The 20,061-nt window shown below is 52.8% G+C and overlaps 1 protein-coding gene across 1 annotated transcript; it reads left to right on the forward strand.

The window, feature by feature from the left end:
• Positions 1-441: 441 nt before the first annotated feature.
• Positions 442-19,848, forward strand: LOC104504635 (fer-1-like protein 4; the record flags this gene model as incomplete). Its single annotated transcript, XM_010146566.1, has 22 exons — positions 442-530; positions 2,630-2,729; positions 4,954-5,045; positions 5,838-5,879; positions 5,981-6,148; positions 6,439-6,499; positions 7,729-7,860; positions 8,021-8,083; positions 9,077-9,161; positions 9,945-10,104; positions 10,322-10,505; positions 11,294-11,480; positions 11,661-12,025; positions 12,675-12,783; positions 13,554-13,749; positions 14,495-14,615; positions 15,236-15,336; positions 15,901-15,988; positions 17,024-17,140; positions 18,631-18,783; positions 19,033-19,216; positions 19,724-19,848. Coding segments are annotated over 22 exons (2,922 nt in total), but the record flags the coding sequence as incomplete, so codon positions are not given.
• Positions 19,849-20,061: the final 213 nt, after the last annotated feature.

Here is a 20,061-nt window from a genome sequence, read left to right on the forward strand (position 1 = left end):
CTGGCGCGAGGGCAGGGGGCAGCGGCCGGGTTGGGTGTCGGGTGCGCGGCAGCCTCAGGGCGCAGCTTTGCGATCTGCCTGAGCCTGAGGGCTCCTGCCCCGCGGGATCGCTTCTTCCCAAGCACCTCTCTACTTCCCATGCCCCTCTCACCCCGCAGCCTGCCAGCTCAGGCGCCTTAGCAGGCACAAGCGTCCTCCTCTTTCCAGGATGATGATGCTCTGGCGCCCTTAGCAGCCGCGCTGGGGCTCTGTGCTGCTGGAGGGGCTCTCGCTCCTGCCCATCCGCCATTGTCGGCTGCAGGGTCTGCCCTGGCCAGCCGGACAGCAACTTCCCGCTGCAGCAGGTGTTTGTCACGCGCCTTGCACGGGGGACCAGCCAGTCACCAAACCTGGGAAAGCGTGCCTGGGAATGAATTGTCATCTCGCTCTGTTTGTTTGTAGCTCTTTCGCTGGCCTCACTACGGGAAGCTCGCCGTGGGAGAGATGCTGCTCGTTAAGGTTTACAACTGCAGCAAGGTTTTCAGTAACAGGTAGGTCCTTTGGTTGTTGAGGTGACCAGCAGAGGTGGGGGGAGAGCCATACTGGGCTTTAGACTTTCTACTGGGAGTCAAAAATGTTTATTGGAAATCTGATAGAAAGAACATGAGCAGGATACAAGTTACAGAAGAGGGTTGGAGTTCTGGTGGGGCAGCAGTGCTGTATATTAAGTTAACTATGGGGAATGATTTAGTTGTGACAGCAGTAACAAAGACTGCCTAAGGATCCAGATGAGGCCCCCAGGTGGTACAAACGTCAAATAGGTCCCTAAAAAATAGAGCTGCAAGGGCAAGACTTAGAGCAGAGCAGAGACCTGCTCTCACCTTGCAGATTCCCATGATGACCGTGACCATGCTGTGCCCAAACTCAACATGCCTGTCAGCAGGGAAAAGCTCCAGCCCGTGTGTAGTATGGTTTAACCTTTACAAATGACATCAGTTTAAATGTAAAGGATCAGCCAGAATTGTAAATGGTTCTAGGTGGCACAGACACAATGCTGTGAACTCAGCAGCTGTTCCAGCAGTTGTAAAACACTTCAGGGACACTCAAGAGTAGAGGTGACAGATTGAGTAGTGGTGGTGGAGCAGGCAGGGCAGCAGAGGCACATCCTTCCGGGACATGTGAAACATGAGGATGCAGGGAAGGGTGCCAACTCTGATAAGCAAAATGTAAGAGGCTGAAGGAAAATCAACAGAAACAACTTTCTAGGGGCAGCTAATAATACAAACCTTTTCAAAGCCATCATGAGCCTGACAGAGAGGGTGTGGAGGAAACAGATCAGTACAGCGCACACAAGACACTTAAAGCCAGAGCAGAAAATGTGCCTGAACTTTGAGTCATTGTTTACTGGATGCTTTCCTTATGGGAGCTGGATCAGAGGAGTTGTCTCCAACTGAAGTGTCAATAGAACTGGCTACAGGACAAATAGAAAAAACAAACAGTAGCAAATCACCAGGACTTGGTAGTGCCAAGCAAAGAAGCCCAGTGGGAAATGGCTGGACTGACGCTGGCAGCATCTATCCGTGCATCTCCACTCCTGGGGAGCAGAGTAATGGCAGGTGACAGACATCCTGGTTTAAAAGCAGTTGGTCAGTGCACTGGGATGATCACAAATAAATAGAGGACAGAAGGCAAGAATTATGCCATTGTGTTTGATCTGTAGTCTGTGGACTTCTGCATGTGCAGCCATCCTGTGGCAGCAGCACTGGGCTGGAAAAGCTGGAGAGGAGGGGGATGAGTGTAGAAACTTCTCCTCAGGGGTGAAGGAGAAGGACTAGGCAGGCAGGGAGAAGGACTAGGCAGGCTCTGCAACTCAGAGAAGAGGGAGGTGAGGGGGTACGAGAGATCAGAAACTTGCAGCTGAAATGGAGGTGACTGGGGAATGACTCCGTCTCAGGTGGGCAGTGAAATGCTCCCATGGTGATTCCCAGCAGACAGCAACAGGCTCTGCTTCATGTGGAGCTTAGCTCAGCTGACGGCAGAGCTGCCGTGGGAGCTGGAGGTTGATGAGCAGTGGACAGCAGTAACACAAGGTGGGGTTAGGAGCAGCTGAATGCCACCCTGCATGTGTTTCTGCCACTGGTGAGGAGCCAGATGATTCTTCCCCAAGGGAGATCCCCTTTGCAGTAGGTAAATTCTGGCCTGACCTGCTGTAGATGTCCCTGCAGCCATGGCTTTATGTCCTATTTCTGTATTTTCTTGCATGAAGCCTCTGCTTTTCAGTTTGTCTGGGAAGTCACCCCAGGTTTGCTGGCTGCCCAAAGCACAGGCTGGCTCCCATGAAGCCCAGCTCTGCCTAAGGGGGGAGCTCCCTCGCACTCGGTGGGACTGGTTCTGCGGAAGCCTTTGACCATCCATGGCAGCTCAGCTGCAAGCAGCTGCCTGGGCATGACTGGAGTGAGAGGCAGGGTCAGTGGGTCTCAGGTATTTCAGATGCCAGACTCCCTGTGGAAAACGTTGCAGCAGTCTGCTGCCTTCTCTGTAGCTCGGCAGGGCTGTGAGCAGGACAGCAGAGATCCTGGTACCCTCTTCCCTCAGAATGTAGTCACTGATGCTATGTACAGTATTACTGCAGCCACTGGTTTTGTTCTAGGGTGCTGGGTACCCTTGTCCTCAGCCTTCAGCACCTGATGACATCCGGGAGGCTGATCCTCCGTGAGGTCCTTGTCGACAGGAACCACAGAGCCACTGGTGTAAGTCCTCCACGGGCAGCCTGGCCATCAGCAATTGGGAAGGCTTTGTGGGAAACCTTGTGTAGCACTTCCCAGGTGGATTTGGGGCTGGGGAGGGGAGTCCAAGGTGCTGCTTTGAGCCTGGGAGCGCTGTGGTGTTTGTGCCCTCTTGGTGCAGGGGTACAGCTCTTTCACACCCATCAAGTAGTTCTAGGAGCATCCAGAAGTTCATGGCATGGGCTGGGGGCCCTGGAGACCTGTTGAGGGTCCGGATGAGCAGAGGGAGGCTTAGTAAAACCAGTAAAATCTCCCTGGGTCTGGCTGATGGATATAGGAGGTGGTTTTTCATCTGCTTCCTGCACCAGGCAGTGTGTGGGCATGGGATGCTGCAGGGTGTAAAGCAGAGGGGAGCTGATGGGGTGAGGCTGAAGGTGGAAAGGTGCCTTGGGACCCCTGTTGAGCTTTCAGGTGAAACACCAGTGCTAACATCCAGTTATGGTCTGGGGGAGTGTGAGCAGCTCTGATGCCTGCCTGCCCCTCTCCTCTGTGCCAAAAGTTCCACTTCCCTCCTGCCCTGGTGACAGGACTTGCTGGGCCCTTTATGCCAGTGGAAAATGAATGTGACCCAAAAATTAACTGTTTCCTGCCAGCTGGGTGTGCAGGCACACTTCAGTGAGCGATGGAAAACCGGGGCTGGGTGCCAGGGCTGCGGGTGGGGCTATGAGGAGAGCCGGAGGCCCGTAGCCCTGCAGTGTGCTGCGCCCCTGTTTGCCCTTCCCACGGGCATCCTGACTCACCCCCATGGTGACACATGGGGTGCAGCTCTGTGACCACCAGACTATGAGGCTGAGTGGCACGGGCACAGTTTTCCCGTGTTGCTGAGCTTGCTGAGCTCCCTGCGTGCCAGCAAAGGGACAGGGACCAGACAGACCCTTTGGCAGCACTCCGTGCTGGCAGTGGTTTGAGGGGACCAAGCTGGGGCACTTACACCCCTGTAAGGTCAGAGCTGCTCAACAGCCCAACCTTTTGCCCCTGGCTGCCTCTTCCCTTGTGCTAAGAGCAGCAGTCAATGCTGATGAGCCGCTTCAACCAAAACCAAATTGCCTGGGGTTTTGCCAGGTTAGTTTTTGATTATGCAGCTCTGGCTGCACAAGGGCTGCAGGGGACAGAAACAGGGCAGGCAAAACTGGACGCTTATCCAAGAACATTCTGAGACCTTCTCCCTCAGCCCAGCTGGGAAGAGACATGTCCCCAGCGGGGAGAGGCTGTTTCAACCACTGCTCCTTTAGCAAATAGGGAACAAAGCCCTTCCTGCTGTTCCACGTTCTTTTCTTTGGGACTTGGGTTATTTGTACACCTTTTTTCTCTTGGTGCATTGAAGGGTTTTTTCCAGAGCCTCAGCTCTTCACCCAGCTTTATTTCAGGCTTCTGCATCCATCCAGCTTCTGTTACTGCCTTTCCCAGCCACTCTTCTGCTGTTTTCTTGGGATGTATTTCTCTTCCTAGAAGCACGTATTTTCCAGGGTCTCAGCTATTAACCCAGCTTGTACATCCCCTTCAGCTTGCTGAGAAGTGACCTCCTCCATGGCTGCGATTTTGGCCTCCGCTGGGAAATTCTTGTGCATTTTTATTGGTTCAAGATCAGGCTGGTCACCTGCAGACCAAGTTTTTTCACATCTGTGATGGCTGTGCTGATACCAATGTGCCCTGTCTTCCTCTGTTCATCCTTTCTTCATCACTCACGCTATGTCGATGTCTCTGTGATGCAGACTCTTGGCATGCTGATGGCTTTGGTGGTGTTTTCAGCCAGACTCTCATGTCTGGGGATGCTCTGCCAGCTGTCTTGTGCCTCCCAGAGAGAGACTGCTCCAAACCCTTGCATGTTAGTTTGCTCAGCTGCAGGGCTCTCCCCACTGTCCTTGCCGTAAGTGCCCCAAGATGGCTCTTAGGGGCCTATCCATGGTATATTTTAGATTTGGAAGCTTGAACCAGCTTTTATTCAGTGAATCCTGGAGTTTGGTAAGCTGGGGAGGGAGTTTGGTTAACTCTAGCTTGTTGATGGGGGCAGACAAGGAGAATCCGATATAAATAAGCTTCTTGTGGGTTGTGACCCTCTTTTTTCCCCTTCTTTCCACCAGCATCTCACTTCTTCTTTTCTTTCACACTCCCCTTCCCCTTTTCTGTGACATTTCTGCGGTTGTTTTGTGGCTGCCAAGCTCTCAGAAGTTTCATTTTCTGTTTGCAGATATGCATTGAGTTGGATTTGCGCTACCAGCCTCCAGATGGCTCAGCTGGGACCTGGGTAGAAGAGGACTTTGTCTATCAGATGAAAGACAGGTACTGAAATCCCAGGAGGAGGAAATTTCTAGGCAGCTTGTACAGTTGGCTACGCCAGTGGCAGCCTTTGGGATGCAATCCAGCCTCATTTACTTTTCACTTCTGGCCATGCTGATGCGTATCTGCTCTACAGCAGCAATAAGTGAGCAGAGCTTTTGGAAAGAAATAAATTTGTCTTCACAAAAAGCCCATGACTGCAACAACCCACTGGGGGTCCTTTTGGACTTGAAAGCCTCCCTGATGGGAGCAAGACTCTCTGGTTGCAAAGTTGCAGAGAGTGTGGCTTTGGACCATAGCCACTCCAGGCACCCTGCAACCGGGAGGTGCCCAAAGCCAGGGGCGATGTGGGTGTCTGGATGGACAGGATGACAGGCAGCAGCAAGGTCTGGAGAGTGTCACTTTTGGAGTGCCAGAGGCAAAGCAGCAGGCACAAAGGGTGCACAGTGGAAGAGCATCACAGAATCACTGATCAACCAGTCCAACCACCAACCCAACACTCCCATACACACAAGACAGTGTCCACAAGCACCACATCTACACATTCCTCAAACACCTCCAGGGATGGTGACTCCATTCCCTGGGCAGCCTGTTCCTGACCACTCTTTCAGTGGAGAAGTTTTTCCAAATATCTAATCTAAACCTTCCCTGACGCAACTAAGCATCGCTTAGGAGGATGCTCATGTCCCTGCCAAGAGCCAAGCAGGAGCATGGCTGTGGCACTGTTACTTAAATGCATCAGTGAACAGCCGCCACATTCTTGTTTTTTCAGTAAAGCATCTGTTTTTCTTACAGTTCGGAGTTAATCATCCGCAATCCTGGATTTGAGGAGGTGGAGTAAGTAGCCCTACTGGAGTGTATCAGCTCAGCCTCCTGGAGGTGGTGCACAATCCACTCATCAGGGCTGATGGTATGGTGACATGGTGGGGGGTTTGCAGGTCAGCTGAGGGGCAAAGAGCAAGTGAACTTGACAGGAGGGCTGCCACGCTGGGCAGGAAGCTGGTGAAAGGCCTGGAGACTGATGAGGAAGAGGAAGAGGCAGTAGAAGATTTCTACGATGTGTCTGAGTTAGAGGTCTCAGGCATTGTCTTCAGCCCTGTGAAGAGGTATCCATGGTGTGCTCTTCTCTCTTGCTTCTGCTTGGGCCTGGGGGTGGAAAGTGCCAGCTCATGGGGTGTTTGCTGAGGGGAATCCTGTATCTCTTGGCATTCTGCTTCTGTAAAATGTCAGAAACCTTCCTTCTCCAATGGCTCCGGACAGGGACTGTTGGGGATTTACTTATTCCCAGGGCAAGGAGCCATTATTTGCCAGGGTTTCTATTGCTTCCCTTGGTGGGGGCTTGCTCTGGTCCACGTAGATGAAGAGACCTTCTCACCCAGGTTGTTTTTCTGTGCAGCCGCTCCAGACTTTGCTCCACACGGGACCTCTTTGCTACCCCAACCCCACAGAGCTTTCAGGTACTGCAGCATTGGGTGTGTGTCCCTGCGCCTGCTCCAGGGCCACAGCTGGTCCCTCACTGCCTTGCTGTGGGCCTGGGCTTCTCCTGTTGCCACATACTCCAGCAAGACCTCTAGCACGAAGATGCCTTCTTGCTTTGTGGGGCTTCTCTGGGCAAGGTGTGAGATTCCCTGTACAAACTGCATCCATGAGCACTGGCTCCAACATCAGCCAGCTCAGAGCAGCATTTCTGTTTGGGCCATGTAGTTAGCCATGGATGTTCAAGAGAAGGGAATCAGCCTCACAGCCACATATGCCACTGCAAAACTGTGCCTAAGCAGAGCTTTGGAGAGCACCCAGGTAGGGCTGATGCCTGCCAGCTTCCCCAGTACCTTGCCTGGGCCCCCAGGGACATCTATGGGACATGGCTGGGACTGGAGGGCTGCTGCAGGGGTTTTCTTTGAGATTCTAGGAGGCTGGTACGAAGCTGTGGCTCTGGCCAATGCTCTGACATCAGGGTTAGTTGAAACTAATATGAAGTTTGAAAAAGGAGTTCAGTCCCATCTTTTGCCCTCCAGATTTCAGGGCAGGTCTCCCAGCCTGGTTTGGATTTAAATCCTTTCGTGGTTCTAAGTAAACATGGACTCACCTTTGGGCCTCCTGCTTTTCAAGGCTGGGTCCTATCCACCAAGCAGGAAGTTTTTGTTGAAGCTACGATTCTTCGCCTTAACAACTGCCAGATATTTGTACTGAGAGCAAATGTGAGAGCAGTTCTCCCATGTCTTAGATCCATTAGCAGTCCCAGCAAATGAGACAGCCACATTCCAATCTTTCCAGTGGTGTCCATCTCAGTAGGATTCAAAGAGAAGTATTGGCAGAAGATACAAAGAGCATCTTCTCCAAGATGCTCTGTGGACCTCACCATGTGGGAGCAGTGGGTTTACATCCCCTTGGGATCAGGAACTGAGTAGGGACAGTGCCAGTGGGGAGGCCGCTCTTGTCAAAGGTGCTGAGGATTTAACACTTCATTTCCTTACTTGTCTGAAAGAATCAAATGTTTAACGTACCGTTTTGGTTTGTCCTGGCTACAGCAGATTTCAGTAGCCATGCTTTTGCCTGCCCTGAGGGTCCACCCCTGCAGCAGGAGGGCCCTGCAGATTTGTGTAAATGGTATTGCTGAAACAAGCTCAGGATGGAGCTGGAAATGAGGAGAGTGCTAATCCAAGGGTTTCCTCCCACATTTTCTCAGGTTGGGATTAATATCATTGAAGCGCAGAAGCTGGTGGGGGTGAACATTAATCCCTTTGTGGTAGTCAGAGTTGGTGAGGAGAAGAGGCATACGGCGACGCAGAAGTCAACAAACTGCCCCTTCTACAATGAAGTACGTGTTACGGACCGAGGCTCCGTCCTTGCCCTGCTGGAGCCCCAAGTGCCTGAGGCCATCCGTGCAGGGGTGCTGGGGATGCAGCTGCTCTCAGGCAGAGGTGCTGTGGGGCTGTGTTGGGAGCCTGGGGCTCAGCTGTCTTGCTCTTCTCTTTCAGTATTTTTTGTTCGAATTCCGTGAGCCAAGGGACATTTTATTCCACAGACTCATAGAGATCTCGGTAAGTATGTCCTCCTCTTTATGCTTCGTTGGTAACGGGTACAGCCCAACGCTTCCTCATGTGGACGCTGGGAATGATGGGCCAAGCAAGGGTACCAGTACCGGCCAGGTTTTCCAGCCAGAGGCATCTGCCCTGCAGAGAGACCAAAGGACATTCCAGTGGCCACAGTGGGGTAGAGACCCGGCCCTGCTCCGAGCCAGCGCTGGGCAGGTTTCTGTGTCAGGTTTCCTCTCCATCTAGCGACTGAAGCAGGGCCTCTGGGGCAATTTCTTGCTCAGTGCCTTGCTGGACAGCTGTTTCGGGGGCAATTCCCTGCTGCCCCTTACCCTGGAGCCTCATCCTGCAGGTTGTAGAGACAAATGACTGGTGTGAGGGGAGCTCAGCAGTGATTTGTGCTTGTAGATAAGCCCAGGCAGGCAGAGAGCAGTCTTCAGAAATTCCCTGGCCCAAAGCACAGAGAGACCTTCAAGACATGGGGCTTTTTGGAAGATAGCTAAACCCAGTGAGCGCCTCCTTTGCCACATGATCTCCAGCATTTTCTCTGTGAATGGCTGCACGTCTCTTCTGCTGCTGTGGGTTCAGCAAGCCCTAGGCAAGGCTTGGGTTTGGGGAGAGACACTGGCCTGGTGGGGCATGGCTCTGTCCTGATGCAGCAGGATGTGGACATAGGGCTCCCTGAAGGAAAGCAGGTGTGCTCTTGGTCCATCACAGGGGTGTAGCTTGTCTGGGGCTGGCAGAAGCAGCTGAATTGGTTGCACATGAATTTGCCTTGGCCCAGGTTTGACTGAGGGCCATGGGCTGGCGGGCTTTGTGGGAATGGTTGGGCAGGAATGGGTTTGACCCAGGGCTAACTCAGGTGGGTCAGTGTGCACTGCCTGAGCTGTGTGTTGGAACAGGCGTCTCTTAGCAGTCCTGTCCTCCTCAGAGATGTCTGGGTGTGTTACCTGGCTGCCCACATCTCTTGGTGCTCAGGGGGATATTTGCTGTCTGCAGGTTTTTCACTCAACGAAGGTACCATTCCTGGGAACGTGCATAGGAACATTCAAGATGGACATTGTGACAGTGTACAGCCAGCCAGGTATGACCAACTGCAGTGCATACCTGCTCCCCAACCCTGGCTTTGTCTGAAATGGACGTTTCCTTTGTGCTCTGCTGGGTCTGGTGAGGACCTTGTCTTTAAAGCTCTTAGTTCACATGAGGACCAGCACTTGCTTCTCCTACCAGCTGCCTGAGGGCTGGTGACACCTGCTGTACCTTCAGAGGCAGGGTCAGGGCAATCTTATTAAAACCTCAATATCAGAAGGATATTGACCACTTGGAGCGAGTCCAGAGGAGGCCACAAAGATGATCAGAGGGCTGGAGCGCCTCTCCTATGATGAAAGGCTGCAAGAATTGAGCTTGTTCAGCCTGGAGAAGAGAAGGCTCCAGGGAGACCTCATTGCAGCCTTCCAGTACCTGAAGGGGCTACAAGGAAGCTGGGGGGGAGTTTTTACAAGGGCCTGTAGTGCCAGGACAAGGGGTAACGGGTTTAAATTGAAAGTGGGGAGGTTTACATTAGATATCAGGAAGAAGTTCTTCCCGGAGAGGGTGGCTGAGCACTGGGACAGGTTGCCCAGAGAAGCTGTGGATGCCCCATCCCTGGAAGTGTCCAAGGCCAGGCTGGATGAGGCTTGGAGCAACCTGGTCTAGTGGAAGGTGTCCCTGGCCATGGCAGGGGGGTTGGAACTGGCTGGCCTTTAAGGTCCCTTCCAACCCAAACCATTCTATGATTCTATGATTGTATGATCTTTGTGCAGACATAGTTGCGATGTGAAATGCTGACCTGCGATCTCCACGGGGAACTCCCTCCCTTTCCTCTCAGATCACAGGTTTTTCCAGAAGTGGGCCGTTATCAGTGACCCCACGGACACCCGGGCAGGTGTGAAGGGCTTTGTGAAGTGCAATATCTCCGTCACTGCACGTGGGGACATTGTGGGCTCCCTTCCCACCTCCTCCAGCAGCCGGGATGAGGACATTGAAAGGTAGGTCAGTGCAGTCTTGCATGGCCCTGGGGAAAATGGTCATGTCTTTCTTCACCCTACTTTTTTTTGCCCCATTTTCCCCTCTTCTGATGGGGAAAGACCCAGGAAAAGACATCTGTGATGGGGCAGGATCCAAACCTCCTGCGAGTCAGGATATTTCTCATCATTGTGTTTCCTGGGCTCCAGGAGAGATCCAGAACATGAATTTGTCTTTCAGGAATCTGCTGCTGCCTAAGAGAGTCCCTGCAGAGAGACCCTGGGCCAGGGTCTGCATCAAGTTGTACCGTGCTGAGGGCTTGCCTAGCATGAGTGCAGGCATCATGGGTGGTTTCTCCAAGATCATAGGGGAGAAAAAAGTCTTTATTGACCCATATGTGCAAGTCTCGTTCTGCGGGCAGCAGGTGAGTCTGCCAGGGGGGCCTGCGTGGAGCCATGCCGATCCTCCTTTGGCTGGGTGGCAGCATGCACTAGGCTGATGCTGGCAGGAGCCTCCATGGGACACAGCAACCCACTGGAGTCGGCGTGGGAGAGCCCAAGCCTTGCTGTCTTAGGCAGTGGCTGAGCCGTGTGGCCGTGGCTGCACAGTGTCTGTGCAAGAAGGCCTTTATGGGACTTGTCTCTGCAGAGCTGCACAGGGCACAGCCCCAGCCCTCAGCACAGACACTGACTGAGCTACTGGCTGTGCAGGCAGAGATTTCATATCCCTAAACATAGGGAGAGGGTCAAATACATCCTGTAGCAGAAGTCCTCTTTGCCAGTCTGGACTCAGCCTGACACCCTCAGGAGAGTTTATTGACCTAATGGCCCTTTTCTTGCACTTAAGGCCAGTGCTTCTGGTGCTGCGACATACATGAAGATGAGAATCAGTCCCCGGGCAGTCTGGTGGGCCTAGGGCTGTTGCCAGGGGACCCTGCGACACCTCTGCGTCTGGTGGTGGTGCCCCCTGGCTTCCAGTGTTTCCCTTGGCTGTGCAGGGCACAGCCAGGGCCGTGGAACAGCCGCCCCTGATGAAGGACAGGGCGCCATTGCTGGGATGGTGGCAGGAGCAGGGACACTGCCACCTCCAGAGCCTGCCCAGCACTGTCTCCAAGTCGACAGGAGAACATGCCATTCCTAGAGAAGCTCTGAGGCATCGCTTGCTCTTGCCACCAGCTGGGACTCCATGGCTTTCATACTTTCTCCTTCCCAGGGAGAAACGTCGGTGGAGACCAACACCACTGAGCCTGAGTGGAATGAGCAGATCAGCTTCATCGAGATGTTCCCACCTCTGGCCAGGAAGATAAAAGTTCAGGTGCTGGATGATGCCAGTGTTGGGGATGTGGCCATCGCTACACACTACATCGACCTGCAGCAGATCTCGGACCCTGGCAGGAATGGTGAGGCCTGGCATGGTGGCCCCATGCCTCCTCTGCTCAGCTGTGGTGGGCACCTGGAGCTGGGAAGCAGGAGTGGCCAGAGCACACTCACATCCCAGTGTCCTGGGCTGTCTTCTCAGGGGAAGGTCTCTTTGCAGCAGCACCCTGTGGTGTAATTAGACTCTGTCCCTATCACTGCAGGCTTTAACCCCACATTTGGCCCAGCCTGGGTGAACCTGTATGGCTCCCCCCAGAACTCGACTCTGCGGGATATCCACAAGGACCTCAACGAGGGCATGGGCGAGGGGATCTTCTACCGCGGGCGTATCCTCATGGCCATCATGGTGGAGATCTTCAGCAGCCCCAGCCTGGCAGAGAGGAAGCTTGGGGACAAAACAAAAGGTGCCCTAAGCAAACTGAAGCTGAAGAAGAAAAGTAAGAAATTCAAGGAGAAAGCCAAAGAACTGAGCCAGCTACAGGGAGAGGAGGAGGCTGGGGGCTCTCAGGAGGCCGAGCAGCCTGGGGAGGTCACTGTGGAGGTGGACGAGCTTCATCCACTCCCCGAGGTGAGTCCTGCCATGCTGGCATGGCTCGCCCACACTGGCCGGTGGCATGCACAGACTTCACTGGGGACAGGCAGTGGGATCACTTGCTGGTGTAACAGTGCTGGAGGAAACCTAGCCTGCCCGTTGCTGGGCCACCAGAGCCCTCTGAGCCTCTGCAAGGGCTGAGGTCACACTGCCGCCCCAAAACTGACTTCCACAGTAAGGCTGGAGCATCCTCACATGCACTAGCTTCTTGGTGCAGGCAGGACTCTCATGGGGGTGTTATTCCCAGGGCACAGCTGCCTTTGACCATGTCCTTTTTCTGCTCTGGAGCCAGGGAACTGTTAGCTGGCTCTGGGTCTCCACTTGGCCTGAGAAGGGCAGGCAAGATGTAGCTGTGTTGGTACAGTGGTCATCCCTTAGCTTACAAACCTGCTCAGTGGCTTCACACAAGCATCAGCCAAAGCCATAGCTCTGCAACAACCCCCTGGGATTTCCAACAAAACTTGTCTCACATCTGGCAGCCCAGTGGTGGTGACCTCAGCAGCATGCCACTGATGTCCCTTGGGAGGGCTGGCAGGCACAGGCTGTGCCCTGGTGCTTTCCGAATTTCTGCTGAGGCAGTGTTTTGTCATGAGGCACTTGGACTGATTTCTGTCTCCTTGCTCAGAATGCGCTGGGGAGGAAGGAGGAATTCCTCCTCTTCGCTGCCTTCTTTGAAGCCACTATGATGGACTCCTCTCTCAGTTCCAAGCCTGTCAGCTTTGAAGTCTCTATAGGTGGGTATTCCACAGGGCCCCATGCCCAGAAACTGTGGGAACAGTACGAATCTTGCTCTGACAGCCCAGGTCAGCACCGCAGTCCTAAGGTGCCAGCCCTTGCACAGCTTGTGCCTCTGAAACAGGAACTCGGGAAGGATAGGGGATGAGACCAGGGAGTGTGCACAGGGCTTTAATTACCTTAAAAGTTTGGGTGTTGTCCTATGGGATTGGAGATTTGCAGTATCTGTCTGAACTGCCTGTTTAGGGAGCGTGGTTAAAGCTCTTCTGGGAAGTGGGAGTGAGAAGAGGTAGAAGGGTTTGGGAGCAAGAAAAAGAAGGAAAGGAGGGGAAGCTGGATTACTGGGGTTGGCCAAGTTGTACTGAGGGGCTGTGACAGCAGGTGATGGGAAAACTGGTAGAAGAGCAGGTCCAAGCCACCACCTGCTAAGCTGGATGGGTGGAGAAGCTTGACGCTGAGAAGTCTTCCTGAGTGACTGCTGCTGACCCCGTGTAGGGGTGTAGATGGCAGTTAGCAGGCACTTGGTGGAGCTGGTGGAACTTGAAGGCATACAGAAGGACTTCCTTGCAGTTGCCCAGCTTCCTCTCAAACCTCCTGGTTGTCCATGTGATATTCTGATGTGTGGATGCTACTGAATTGCTAGTTGCAAAAACAGTATATGCCCATGTGCGTCTCTTGGCAGGATGATTGCACTCTGATTTTGCAAGCTAGCAAACTTGTTTAACAGTGAGCCCACTTACCTGTTCACTGTTTAATGCTTAACTTCAAGGAAACTATGGGAAAGCCGAAGAGGTTGTGACCAAAGTATCGAGAGAAGTGGAAAAGGAAGTGAAAGAAGAAAAGCAACCTTTGCTGGAGCCTGGTTCAGATGGTGAGCTGGATGTTGAAGTCCTGGCCCCAGCTTCAGCAACACTGAACAAGTCGGTGACAAAGAGCCAGAGACCAGAGCCCACGGAGTATGACAGGTGAGTCGTCTTTGTCCTTCTTTCCCACCTGCCTTCGCCCTGCCCCAGCTTCCCAGGTTGGTTATTCCAGATGTTATCAGAGGTCTGCTCAGTGAGGGCTGTGCAGATGCTTTTCCTCTTTGCAACCCTGCAGTTTTCCATGGCCTAGCTGGCTGCCATTGCCCATTAGTCCTGTATGCCCTATGGTGTCTGCTTGGTGTGTGCACGTGGCCAAGGACAGAGTCCCAGGGAAACTGGGACACATCAGTAACAGCAGTCCCTTTTCTGGTTAAAGCAGTCTAAGGGCTTGATTCCTGGGAGGAGGAAGGAGAGGAGCACTCTGGCACATGCTGTCCTATGCTGGGCAGGCAAGACACATACACAAGCTCTTCTGATGATATGTTTGCTCTGGGAGTGCTGCCTGGTTTGTCCCACAGGCACCAATGTCTTGTTTGTGTTGTGAGTGCTGTGCCTGACACTACTCAGTCCCCTCGCAGCAATAAATCTTGGCAGCATCTCACACTCCCATCAGCCTCATTCATCTGAGCATGTGCTGCTCTCTCTGCTAGAAACCCTGTGCACTAGTTTGGGATGGCAGAGGGCATATCCAGCAGCTTGCATCCACTTCTGTGGTGCAGGGCCCAAAACAGCCAGTTATTGTCTGAGAGACAAGAGAGCCCAGATGCTGCTCCCTGTGCTGGGTGACATGCATGTGCTTTCTGCAAACAGCAGCCGTTAACTTCTGTGCTGTAAACCTCCTCCTTAGGTCATACCTCTGCCTGCCCATGACGCATGAGAAACCTTGTGTGTACGTGTGGAGCTACTGGGAGGATCACACCTGGAGACTCTGCATTTCCAACTGGATTGTCAAGCTGGCAGAGCGCCTGGTAGCGTGTTCAGGGTGTCTGTCTGTGTCACGGTCCTTCCTAGTGTGCTTTCCTTGTAGCACATGCTCTTGTGAGACATTTGCCTTAAACACCCTCACCCCCCATGTGAGTCCGTGTCTCTTGCACCTGCCCTTTAGGTAGGTGGGGCAGGGCAGTGAGTGCAGCGCCGCTGCCCGTGCTGTGCCGCAGCGCAGCGGTGTCTCCTGGCAGTGTGAGTGACGCTATGCCTGTGACAAAACACTCCTCTGTGGCCAGGCCTGAGCTGCGAGCGCACTGGGGAGATGCTGCTGCGAGAAGACTCAGCCTTGGACTGTCATCAGGGGGGTTTCTTCCCAGGGCCTCATCTTTTCCTTTTGGGCTTCAAAGTCCAAAAGCAGAGCTTGCCAGTGTGTTTCAGTGGCTGCTCAAGGACTGAGGTGCAGGGTGGTGTAACAGCTGGTGTGAAGGTTATCCCCAGGCTCCAGGGAGTCCCTGGCAGCACAGCGCTGACCTGCAGCACTCTCACGATCCCCAGCTCTGCAGAAGAGCACAAGCCATTTGTGGCAAACACCATCTTGCGGTGTTTCTCTCTGAACCCACAGCCAGGTGCAAGCTCCCTGAATGTTGTGCTTTCCCCACAGGAGCAGGGGCTGGATGACGTAGAGAAGCTCATGAGAAGGCCAAAGTCTAAAGCAGAAGAGCGGCTCAGAGAGGTGCTGGAGGAATTTGTAGCTGGATGCAGGTTAGCATGTCCTTCATTTCCTAAGGTTTCTTGTTTCCAGGTTACAAGGTCCTATTGTGTTCTGCCTGGGCTGTGCACAGACTGCTCTCTCATCCTCTTGAGGCGGATGAGCGGAAGGAAACCAGGACAACCTGAGGAAAGGACACTGTAGCTCTTCAAGCTTGGAGAGGGGACTGCAGTCCTGAGAAGCACAGGGGTTACAGACTGCAGCCTCAATGTTCCTGGACTCTTGGTTGTTTCCTAAATGTTAGGACATTTCCTTTACTTTCTTCAGTCACGCAGAGAAGAAACGAGCGTTTCAATCAGTGCAGCTGCCCAGTGGGGTCCTGTATGCACATCAATCCCCAGCTTTGTGATGGAGACAGAAGAGAGGCAGTCTCAGGTGCTGAGCAGTCTCCAGAGTGCCTTTGGAATCAAACGCTTGCAGAAGAGAGGGCATTGCAGAGAGGGGGGTTTCTGATGCATCTGGATTAGTACCAGGGATTTGGAGCATGTGCCTCTGCTGTGTGAGCTTAGCTCCTGGGTGCAGGGGGTGCAGAGCCTGTACTGCTTTTCTCGTTGCAGGCAATATTCACTCAACATAGAGAGAAGAACAATGGCACATCCAAACAACCTTGACAGATGTAGGATGAAATACCTGATGCGCAACATTGTAAGCTGTGGGGCTTGGGGCTGGGGGGAGCCTGCGCTGGGGGATGTTTCTGGAGGACCAGCTAGTATTGGTGCTAAAAAGGAAACTTGAGGTTAAGACTCATGGTATCAGTCATAGACTTTTGTTGCAGCATCTCCCACTTCTTCTCAGAGCAATACAGCTTCCAGCACAGTGAACAGAGGCAGGGACTGGCCATGGCTGCCTCCAGTTTTACGCAGATGCTGTGCCCTGATGCCATCCTTCCTCTCCTCTGCAGCACTGAATGGGACCATAGTTACATACCCTCACAGCAGAGCAGAGCATGGTTGTTATCATAGTCCTCATCAGACTACAAAGCTTTGAAGGGCTGACCAAAATGCAGTGACAGCAGCAGGAAATAAAATTTAAGCATGTCTGGGTCCCAGCTCCCTTCCCTCTGCCTCCCTGCACATCATCACCTGAGCTATGGTGAAAGTACTCTGAGACTCTGAATGACAGAACCAGCCCAAGAGATGAGTTTTCTGGCCTTGCCAGGCCAGACTGGGTTTGCACCCTGAATTCCTTCTGGATTTCATTATTGGTTTTGGTTCATCACAAAGTCTCTCCTCAGATGTGTACACTATCTACTAATGGTCATAAAAGCCCAGCCTTGTCTTCCAGTTTCCTACATCTTCATATTCCCATACTTTTGTGACCCCAAGTCGCTCCTTATGCAAAGCCTCCCCCAGACACTATCTCGAACCTTCTACTAGTAGCTTCTGAAATGTTTATTCCTTATTAATCTTTCTGCCCTAAATGATGCTCATGGATTTCATTACTGGCTGGTATCACAGAGCTGATGAGTTTCCAGTTCTTGGCACCCTTCACTAAACGGCTCACAGCAGGTTCATGGAGGTTTGCCCTCAGCAACTGGGGAGTGAGCCAAGGTCAGGGTGTGATGGGGCAGGATGGACGTGGCCAGCACACAGGTCTTGCCCTGAAAATCCCCTTCAAGGAGTGCCAGCATGGCATGCCTGGGACACAGCCAGGCGTGTGACGGCTGTGCACTCTGTTTAGATCCTGTACGCAAAGCAGGGGCTACGTGTGAGGCGGCGCCTGACTCGAGCCAACATCAAGGAGAAGGTTAAGGAGACAAGGAGGGTCCTGACAAAGCTACGCTTCATGGCTAAAGAGGTACAGCTACTCCCAGAGCACCCTGCTTCTGAGCGGGAGAGGGCACGGGCAAGGAGAGGGTGCTGGACTGGCTAGCGAGGCTCTCACTACTCTTAGTTGGGGGTTTTTGTCTGCTGTCTTTTCTTGCTGTGTAAAATCCCAAGTTCCTGTTGCTGGAAGTTACCATATTTAATGCAATGTCTCTTGTGAGGGATGAGGCTTGTCGGCTTTGGAGGGCTGTTGGTGACAGAGCAAGGGTCCAAGCACCCAGCAGCAGGTTGGAGACAGAGATGGGCCAGCTCCAGGCCACTGGGGCCTCTCTGCCTGGCCAGCCTGAGGCTGTGCCTGCAGTGGGGCTGTGGGCACTCTGCCTGGGAAAACAGCCTTGTCTGTGCTACCTGCACTCCCACCAGGGACTGACCCTGGGCACTTTCTGCAAATTCAAACTTGTGCTGAAGTAACATCTCTCATCCATAGCAGTGATCCCATTTTCGTAGTTTCATTGGCTCTATTTTAAGTAACTCTAGAAAAACAGTGCGTTCGTGTAGTGTAAACCAGAATGCAATGTTTGCTGGAGTTAGGTGGACAGATGTTGCAGTTTAGAGAAGTCTTTCACTAAGTGAAGTCAATTTCCACACATTGAGCTATGTGAGGGCAGACTTGAGCATGATGGAGATGTCCCCCCTTGCACTACCAGGAGGAGAAGCTGTTCTCAGGCTCCAGCCTTGAGGACTTGCTGCAGCTGATTCCCTGACAGAGAGGAATCTCCTCCCATTTTGTTTCCTGTGATGAACTTGTAATGTTGCTGTCCCTGTAGACTCAGCCCTACACATAAACTTGCCACTTTTAGTCCCTGCTTGGAGGCTGGTGGTCTTGGTTTGGATCAGTAATAAATTGATTCAGTACTGGTGTACTGAAAAATTGCAAGTACAAGTGCCAAATACAAGTGCCAAATACAAGTGCCAAATACAAGTGCCAAGTACAAGTGCAAGCACTAATGGCAGAGAAACTAAGATGGGAAGAGAACCTAGGTTAGAGTTTAAAAGAAGTAGTTGCTTCCATCTGTGCATTTGCTTTATTGCAAGACCTGCTCTCAACCTAAACCCCAGCTTTACGCTCAGCACTCATGTTGATGAGATGCCAGCTAATGTGATGTTCTTTCCCATGGATCAGCACTTGGACTTCTGTCAAAGATGTGAGCTAAAATGCCATTTCTCCAGTCTTGTGGAGGCTTCCTCTTCCAAACATGGCATAGGGTTGAGTGCATCCTGCTGGTGTTTGCAATGAAGAACAAGGCAGGTCGCAGACCCTTCCAAGAAACCTGAAGAGCCATATTGCAGGGCTAAGACTTTCAGAAGCACGTGCCCAGCTTTTGGTCCTTCAGTTGCTTCTGGATCTCCAAGGTGCTGTGCAGCCATCAGTCCATCCTGCAAAGAGACAAAGCTTTCACTGTCAGTGGCAGGAGGACAAGATACGTGCTGTTCTCTGCTGTGACGTTTCTCTCTTTCCAGCCCCAATGCACCCTCCCTGATGTCCTCATCTGGATGCTCAGCAACAACAGGCGTGTGGCATATGCAAGAGTTCCTGCGCAGAACATCCTCTACTCGGTAGTTGAAGAGGAGAAAGGCAAGGACTGTGCGAAGATCCAGACTGTCTTTATGAAGGTAGGGGTTGTACCAAAACACTGTGCTCTTCCTTGTTTCATGCTGCTTCTCCCTCCTTGCTTCCAGCCCTCCTTCCTGAAATCCTGGAGCTCACAAGGAGGCACAGCTCTTGCTCCACTGCCCTTTTGCCTCTGCCAATGTGGTGCTGTCTCCTGTGCTCTTCGGTTGGTTACTGGCCGGTGGTAACCATTTGTGTTTGAAGGGGGCATGGCTGAGGTGGGAAACCTGCTAAACCTCCTGTGCTTTCAGGTCCCTCGCTTACACACTGGTGAGATCTTTGCCAAACTGGAAATCTACATGTGGCTTGGAGTAACCAAATATGCAAAGAACTGTTTGGCAGAGCTGCCTGAGGAGTTCAGGTACCTCTCTGAGAGTGGACAGGAGGTAGCCCAGCTCTCGGCATACAGTCCCCCCAGCCGGCTCAGCAGGGATGGTGAGTGCAGATGCCACTTTTCCATGGTTTAGCTGTGATCAGGAGAGCAGAGAGGAGGGAGGTCCTGCCCCAGGGTCAGCGTCGTAGGAGCTCATCTGTCCTCTCCATGGCACAACTGGGACAGTCAGGTCCAGTTTGATCTCATGGGGCCACATTTGCACACTCATAGCTGGAGCAGCAGGCCGGACAGGTGCTTTGTAGGCACTGAATGCGCTGCTGAACTGGCACTGGGCGTGAGGTCTGCCCCTTTGCCTGGTGGTGCTCCCCCACAGCACATCACTGCAAATTTCACTTGTCATGTCCTTCCCAGAGGTGATCTTGTCTTGCCTGCCCAAACCTTATGAGATGTGCTGGTCTTCTGAGAACCGTAGTGAGTGCCCCTAGATGTGGTACCCATTCCTTGCAGGATGTGCCCACTCCTACCTGGCTGGCCTGTTGGTGCATTTTTTGGCCTCACACAGGGCTGGGCTGGGGAACTGGGACCTCTCTTCTCTTTTTTCTTACTAGATTTCAGCTATTTCCAGCTCCGAGCCCATCTGTATCAGGCTCGAGGGATCCTCCCTGCAGATGACAATGGCCTTTCAGATCCATTTGTGAGAGTGGTGTTTTCGACTCATTGCCAGACCACCAGGGTGAGACCACTTGAACTCTTGCCTCTTGGGGACTTGGGGAGAGAGAAATCATTGTGTCCTTACTGATTTTACTCTGCGCTGGTGAGGCCTCCCGTGGAGTACTGTGTCCAGTTCTGGGCTCCTCAGCTCAATAAAGACAAGGAGCTAGTGGAGAGGGGCCAGCGCAGGGGCCCTAAAATGATGAAGTCCAATTGACCACTTGGAGCGAGTCCA

The sequence above is a fragment of the Eurypyga helias genome, unplaced genomic scaffold (genome assembly GCF_000690775.1).
Source record: "Eurypyga helias isolate BGI_N326 unplaced genomic scaffold, ASM69077v1 scaffold43952, whole genome shotgun sequence".
NCBI classification, from domain to species: domain Eukaryota; kingdom Metazoa; phylum Chordata; class Aves; order Eurypygiformes; family Eurypygidae; genus Eurypyga; species Eurypyga helias.